Genomic DNA, 6,974 nt, shown 5'->3' on the forward strand with positions numbered 1-6,974 from the left:
TATGTGCGATGAGTGATACCATATTCATATTCATTGTGATTTATTTGATTGATATGGAATTTTCACAACCACTCCCTCTGTTCCCAAATGTAAGCCTTTTTAAAGATTTCAACAAATGACTACATATGAAGTAAAATGAGTGAATCTACACTCTAAAATATATCTACATACATCTATATGTTATACTCCATTTGAAATGTCTAAAAAGACTTATATTTAGAAACAAAGGGAGTAGTTAGGCCAAGGACGGCCGTCATCCCCGTCTCCTGCTTGGACGACTGAACTGTTTTTCTTTTTCAGTTGTCCTAGGATTAGCAAACGCGAAATTTAAAAAATCTGAACTGCGATGTTCATACGAGGCACCCGGCACAGCCACCTCTTCACCTACTCTTGGCCTGCTGGCCAGTTGGCCATCCATCCATGTAACTCTCGAGGGGCACACAAGCGACGCGTCACAGTGCTGACTTGCCGTGAGAAGAGAAGTGCAGAAAAAAAAGGGTATGGCTCAGATACCTTATCCAGCACCCTCCAATGGCCACACGCCATGAGCACACCGCGAAATCCCGCTCCCCTCCTCCACTAACCTCGCATTCCCGCGCCCCCACCATATCCCCCACGTCACCACCCCCCTATATACCCACAACACTAAACACCACGTAGTACGTAGCGCCTACCGAGATCAAGAACTCGCCGCGCGTTGGTCCTTGAGCTTGAGCACCCACACAGCTCCAGCGAAGGAGGAGGACCATGGCCGCCTCGACCGCCGCCGTGCTGTCCCCGCCCACCGTGGCCGGGCTCCGCCTGGCGCCGTCCCCGCGCGCGGCCGTCTCGTTCCGGGGGGGCTCGTCGTCGGCGGCGAGGCGGTCCGTGGCGGCGCGGGCGGCGCTGGAGCCGTCGGTGGTGATCAGCCTCAGCACGGGGCTGTCGCTGGTGATGGGCCGCTTCGTCTTCTTCAACTTCCAGCGGGAGAACGTGGCGAAGCAGGTCCCCGAGCAGAACGGCAAGACCCACTTCGAGGCCGGCGACGAGCGCGCCAAGGAGTTCGCCGGCATCCTCAAGTCCAACGACCCCGTCGGCTTCAACCTCGTCGACGTCCTCGCCTGGGGCTCCATCGGCCACATCGTCGCCTACTACATCCTCGCCACCACCAGCAACGGATACGACCCACCCTTCTTCGGCTGATCCGTCCCACGTCTCCCCTGCCTGCCCGCCTGCGTGCCGGCCGGAGCGGCTTGCTGTTGTAATCTGCCGTGTTTTCATTAGTTCTATATTATACGCTGATGGTGTACTATCATGTTTGTATGTATGTGAGGTGGTGAAAGATTGATTAATCTGGACAAGTAGTGCAACCGCGTGTGTGTATTCAGTGCCACATGAATGATTTTATCTCTCTCTTTTCCCCATAGTAGAAAAGCAATTTTAGTGTATGTGCGTAGATCCACCGTCTGTGGTTGCTTTGAGATCAGTGCTACTTTTGTCTTTTGACTTTTTCAGAATTTGTCTTGTTTCAAAGCGCACGGACAGTGAAACAAGAAAAAAAACATTTGAAACGAGATGACTTTTTTTTCTCAAAAAACTTTTGATTTATTCATCTTCAATCATAGTAGTACAACGAATATCAGAAATAATAAAAATTACATCCAGATCCGCAGACCACCTAGAACGACTACAAACACTGAAGCGAGTCGAAGACACGCCGCCGTCATTGCCCCACCCTCGCCGGAACCAAACAAAACTTATTATAGTAGACAACCGGGAAATCGTTCTGCTAAGACCCCATAGAACCAGCGTAACAGAACAACAACCACCGTCGATGAAGTGTAGCGTAGATCGAAAGGAACAAACCCCAAAACACGTGAACGTTGACAAACAACCAGATCCGAGCAAATTCATCAAAATAGATCTACCGGAGACACACCTCCATATGTCCACCAATAATACTAGACACATCATCAGGACAACGAATCCATGCACGGTAGAGAAGCCAATCTCAACATCCGTAGTTATACTCCTGGTTTTTTTACAGGCAATTGACATGCGTACACATTTTTTGTTCGCAAGCACCCTGATTTACGATCCATCTTATCATCAATATGATTACTTAGGGCATCTTCAGGAGTTGTAAGATAGGTGTTGATAAATTTGCCACCTAGTATATAGTGATAATGTGGCATGTATTAAATATGAAGAGACAACAAAGTTGTATGTAGATTAACCAACAACATTTGTACAAGCTCCAAAATGAAATAGAGAGCAATCACATTTATTTTCTCACCATCTATTGGATAGCTTACATACAACCCATCGGAGTAATTGTATGATAGCTTGTTTGTTTTTTGATTAAATGATAGCTTGTTTGTTGATGACATGGACATTTTATCAATAAGACTAACATACAATCTGTTGGAGATGCACTTACCAGATGTAGACTTTAGCTGCCAACTGAATCAGTACTATCATCAATATGATTACTTGCCAGTTACCAAACGTAGACTTTAGCTGCCAACTGAATCATGAGACAGTTATGTTCTCCACGTGACAGTTATGTTCAGTATGTATGCCCCAGAAAAATTGCATAACTGCTTCATGACTTGCACAGGCACAGCACATCCAAAGAGCAACAGGGAAGAAGATGACAGCACGAGCACTAGTACACTTGGATGTTGGAATTCATTAACATTTCCAGGATACAGCGAAGAGAGAACCAGCAACAAGATTTGTGAATAAGTACAGTAAAGTGATGGTAACTAGCAAAATCTGAGTTGATGTTACAAACAGAAAATTTATAAGGCCACCAATGCCTAATAGATTACAGGAAGTAACTTTTCAATAATGTCTACACAGAGGCTCATCCGCAGAGAAATTTTCTAACCTCATCAAGTAGGTACAAATTCGGGGGGAGAGGGCAAGAACCGTGCGACGAACGTCCACACTGCGATGCACAGCAGCACTAACTGAACCGAACAAAAAAGTGAAGCTCGACTCGCTCCGGCCTGCAGCTTCAGGACCTCTGAAGCGATTGAGAGCTCTTTGCACTGTGACTCTAGCTTCTCCACCAAATCCTCTAGCGTCCTCGCTCTGTTCTCGGTGTGCCGAAGCTTGACCTCCAGCTGTTTGTGATCCTCGGACAGAGTCTTCTGAGCTTCTTGAAGAGCGCCCTGACCCTCAGTCTGGGGCTGCCAAGCATCTGAAGCTCTTTTCAGGATGAAGCACTGGATATCGGCCTCCATCTTCTCCATGAGCAGTTGATCAACTTCAGACTGTAGGGAAAGTAGCTTGCTATTGTATAGCACGGTTTCCCCTGGTTTTGTCTTGTTGAGTGTATCAAGTTCAAGTATTCTCGAATCCTTCTCGTCGATGAGAAGGGAAGCTTCTTCCAGCTTGGACTCTAGAAGCTTCAACTTTTCACTTATTTCTTCTGAAAAATCTTCGCAATTGGGTGAACTGCTCCATTCATTTTCATCGGAATTGTCTGTGGAATTGTCACTGCTTTCTTTCCCGATTTCCACAAACATTTGGAGCTCTGCAGAAATATGCAGAAGCAAACAGTTATTGCAAACAACACTTTGACCGAAGCAAAAGATGGTTTCATGTTTTCAACAAAACATTTTCGTCCAGCTGCAATGATACGGCAACAGAGCACTCACGAATTTATAATAGGAAATGGACCAAGGAAACTTCCCAGAACATGGAGGGCAAGCAGATGCTTTTACACATTTTTTTATGCTATAATGGCTGCTACTGAAACTACTAGGAAATAAGCTTGTGGACTGCGGAGTACAAATTTTCTTTCTTAAAACTAGGAGATGAAGCAGACCACTTAATCTGATATGAAATATACATTAAAAAAATTGCCACAGAGAATATAATGATATAAAACACGAGATCTTTTCACATGAAATGGGAAAGTCCACAATGGCAGTAATTAATTGCCAGAGCATTGAACTAATGTACTACCTCTGTAAACTAATATAAGAGCGTTTAGATCACTAAAGTCACCACTTAACTGTTGATAGTCTGATGTGTTAAACAGCAAAAAAGAACATGCATACTGCATTCCTTTTTAAACAAGCATTGTTATCACTGTTAACACCTCGCCTTAAACCTAAACTGGAATAAAATATCAATAAGGACTGTTTTAGCAGGATTTCCCAACATAATGTGAGCCAAGTTCTACACCAGGTTTGCCATATTTTTCCATGGGAGCAAGCTCATTGAAAAGTGGAGACGCGCCCTCCCCTGTAGCCATTATATTATTATAACAACCGTAGCCTCCATTCCCTCTTCCGCCACCATTGTTGTGTATTCACGCCACAGCTGACACCCTCACGTCGCTAAGTAGCATTGATGTGTCCCAACTTCTAACTCGCAATCATGTCTGCTATTTCACTGGAAGTTCATCAACTCCATTACTACAAGTAATTTCTTCTTCGCCGGGTTCTTTTCCTATCAGAGATCAACTTCTCTTCTCTTCCATTTCAATTCTTACTACAAGCTGGACATGTTGATGAAACATGGGTTACTAAAACATCAACTTCTCTTCCATTTCAACTCTGTTAATGAAATGACTCACTATCGCCAGGCTTCCATGAGGGAAACGGAAAAAAAATCAGCATTCAGGTTCTCCTCTCGGGAAGGCTTAACAAATTAAATTCAACTGTGATTTTCAGTGAAATCAATAGGCAGGAAATGCAAAACTGGTTTCTTTTTTCGCAATGGCCAAAAGGTGACTTGTGCACAACTAGGAACCTCATTGCACAAGTCACTGCATCAAAGGGGCCAAGCATATGGGTGGGGTGGTGGCGTACCAAGAAGAGAAAGAGACTGATGTAACCACATCTTGGAGATCCAACATGAGAGCGAAGCAGCAGCAACAGGTTAGGAGAATGACCAGTTTTCCCTAATAATGGCTATTGAAGATGATACGCTTTCTTCAGAATTGACATGTTACTGAATCCACAACACTTGGTATGACCGAAGCATGAGGCCACAGTGGATTAAACTTGTCAAAATTAGTATCTAGGATCCTCTACAAACATCATGGATGTATGTCTTGTCCCATTTATTGTTGATCACTATGATACATCAAGCTTTCAGTTATTTCCAGCTAATAAAGTAGGCCGTTTTAGGAAACCAAACGGTTTAATCTCAAAATGAATAGCTGAACAAAAATACTCGGTAGTAGTAGAAATTCTGAACTACGCCCTCTAAGGTCTAAGATGGTAAGTAGGCTATGTGAAATGCAAATTTCCATGTCAAATAGTAACAACCACCTGCTTGATCTAATGGAATAAACTCGTTAGCTCATCAAGCTAAAGCGAAAGGGATTTTTTACGAGAATAAACTGAAGGGGGGGTTATATAATCATACCATTCTCAAGTGCTTCTTGTGCTGACTGAAGCATCGAAATTGAGTCGGCGTACGGATCAAGACCTGAATGGGTCCCTCCATTCTCACCCTTGCCGATGCTCCCTTCATGAAATCCATGATCATGGGAATACAAATCACCATTCCCCATTGCCATTCTCCCTACTGCACTCCCATTCTCCTTATAGAAACCTCCAGCTGCAGATCGCAAGTGCTCACTTGGAGCTTCATCGTCGCTGTGGTCGCCATCAGTGTAGAGAAACTTGTGAACGCCATTACTGCTGATGCCAGCGCTTGATTTTCGGGCGTGAGCAGCGCCAGTGCTGCGGAGGTCAGATTCGACGCTGGAGCGCGAGTTCTCCGGCTCCACCGTGGAGGAGGCCGCAGAGACGGCGCGCGCACCCGCGCCGCGGGCCCGTGCGGTACGGAGGTTCTTGGCGTGAGCGGCGGCGCCGGGGGCGCGGGACCGCGCCCTGTCGCGGTCGCGGCCGAAGCCGGCGAGCGAGAAGTCGTGGCGCGGGAGCGCGGTGGAGGACTTGCTGGTCCGGTCGTCGCTGTTGTCCGAGTCGGCGCCGCCGGCGCCCACCGAGAAGCCGGCGGACGCGATCAGGAGGCCAAGATCCGGGTCCAGACTAGTCAGAGCCGGAGCTGGGGACGGCGACGGAGGCGCCTCCGGCGGCACGAAGCTGGACTCGACCGACGCGACCGGACTATCCTCCTCGGCCGCCGCCTCCTGCTTCCCCTTGGGCGCGTCGGCGCCGACGGGGAGACGGCGCTTATGGAGCTGCGCCAGGTCGACCTCAGCGCTAGCAGCGCCAGCGGCGGCTGAGGCGGCGACGGGGCCCGCGGGGGAGCCGCCGTCGTCGTCGTGGTGCTCGCGGGGGATACGGCGCCACCGGCGGAGGCCGCGGCCCTTGGCGGCCGGGCGACCCGGCGGGGAGAGCGGCGGCGGCGACTCGCCGACGGAGCCGACGCTGTTGGCGCCGGAGTCCATGCCGTCCGTCCGGCGCCAATTGGCGTCAACGGCGGCGGCCCTGGGAGGCGGATGGGATCAGGGAGCTGGGAGGGGGGCGCGCTGTGGTTGTCGGGAGCGCATGGCGGGGCTATGAGGATCGGGGATTCCCGGGATTCGATCTCGGACCCGGAGATCCAACCGAGGAGTGGAAGTGGGGAGGAAGCAGGGGGAGGGGAGTAAAGAAAACAGGGGAGGGGAATGGAGTTTTCCTTATCGTTATGGTCGTTCTGGCAGCAGCTTCTATGATGCCTGTCTTCTCTACTTGATTACGCAATCTACCAAGATCAATTCATTACTGCCTATCGAGCACCGTCGGATCGGGACAATCGAGCGGGGGCAGGAGGAGGCGCGAGCTAGGCGGCCGGCGAGGGCGACGGCGACGGCTAGACGGCTAATGCGGCCAGGTGCCCTGGTGTATGTCATGGCCTCATCGGTTTCTACATCATTCTACCAGACAGACACAGATCATGCAGAGTTTTATAAGGTCGGATCCACCTTTTAGAGAAAAAAAATAGACCCTCTTACCTGGTGAACGTTCGCCAAAGAGAGTGGCATATGCAAACGATTTCGTGGCAGTTTTAGTTGTGAGGAA

General features: G+C 48.6%; 2 protein-coding genes across 2 annotated transcripts; one reads left to right on the top strand and one right to left on the bottom strand.

The window, feature by feature from the left end:
• The first annotated feature begins 643 nt into the window (after window positions 1-643).
• Window positions 644-1,349, top strand: LOC125509735 (photosystem I reaction center subunit V, chloroplastic). Its single transcript, XM_048674759.1, has one exon. It carries the CDS (start codon window positions 748-750, stop codon window positions 1,180-1,182), a length of 435 nt encoding a protein of 144 aa, XP_048530716.1. The 5' UTR covers window positions 644-747; the 3' UTR covers window positions 1,183-1,349.
• Window positions 1,350-2,633: 1,284 nt separating this feature from the next.
• On the bottom strand, window positions 2,634-6,765 carry LOC125509737 (WPP domain-interacting protein 2-like). Its single transcript, XM_048674760.1, has 2 exons — window positions 5,371-6,765; window positions 2,634-3,523 (listed from the first exon to the last, which is right to left on the bottom strand). Exons 1-2 carry the CDS (start codon window positions 6,359-6,361, stop codon window positions 2,877-2,879), a joined length of 1,638 nt encoding a protein of 545 aa, XP_048530717.1. The 5' UTR covers window positions 6,362-6,765; the 3' UTR covers window positions 2,634-2,876.
• Between the last annotated feature and the right edge of the window lie 209 nt (window positions 6,766-6,974).

The sequence above is a fragment of the Triticum urartu genome, chromosome 5 (genome assembly GCF_003073215.2).
Source record: "Triticum urartu cultivar G1812 chromosome 5, Tu2.1, whole genome shotgun sequence".
Classification (NCBI taxonomy): domain Eukaryota; kingdom Viridiplantae; phylum Streptophyta; class Magnoliopsida; order Poales; family Poaceae; genus Triticum; species Triticum urartu.

Bases quoted from the DNA above. Each gene is read 5' to 3' on its own strand.
- LOC125509737 (XM_048674760.1), bottom strand. From the start codon at position 6,361: ATGGACTCCGGCGCCAACAGCGTCGGCTCCGTCGGCGAGTCGCCGCCG. The intron at 3,524-5,370 runs GTATGATTATAT...ATATTTCTGCAG, and splicing joins ACAAGAAGCACTTGAGAATG to AGCTCCAAATGTTTGTGGAA.
- LOC125509735 (XM_048674759.1), top strand. From the start codon at position 748: ATGGCCGCCTCGACCGCCGCCGTGCTGTCCCCGCCCACCGTGGCCGGG.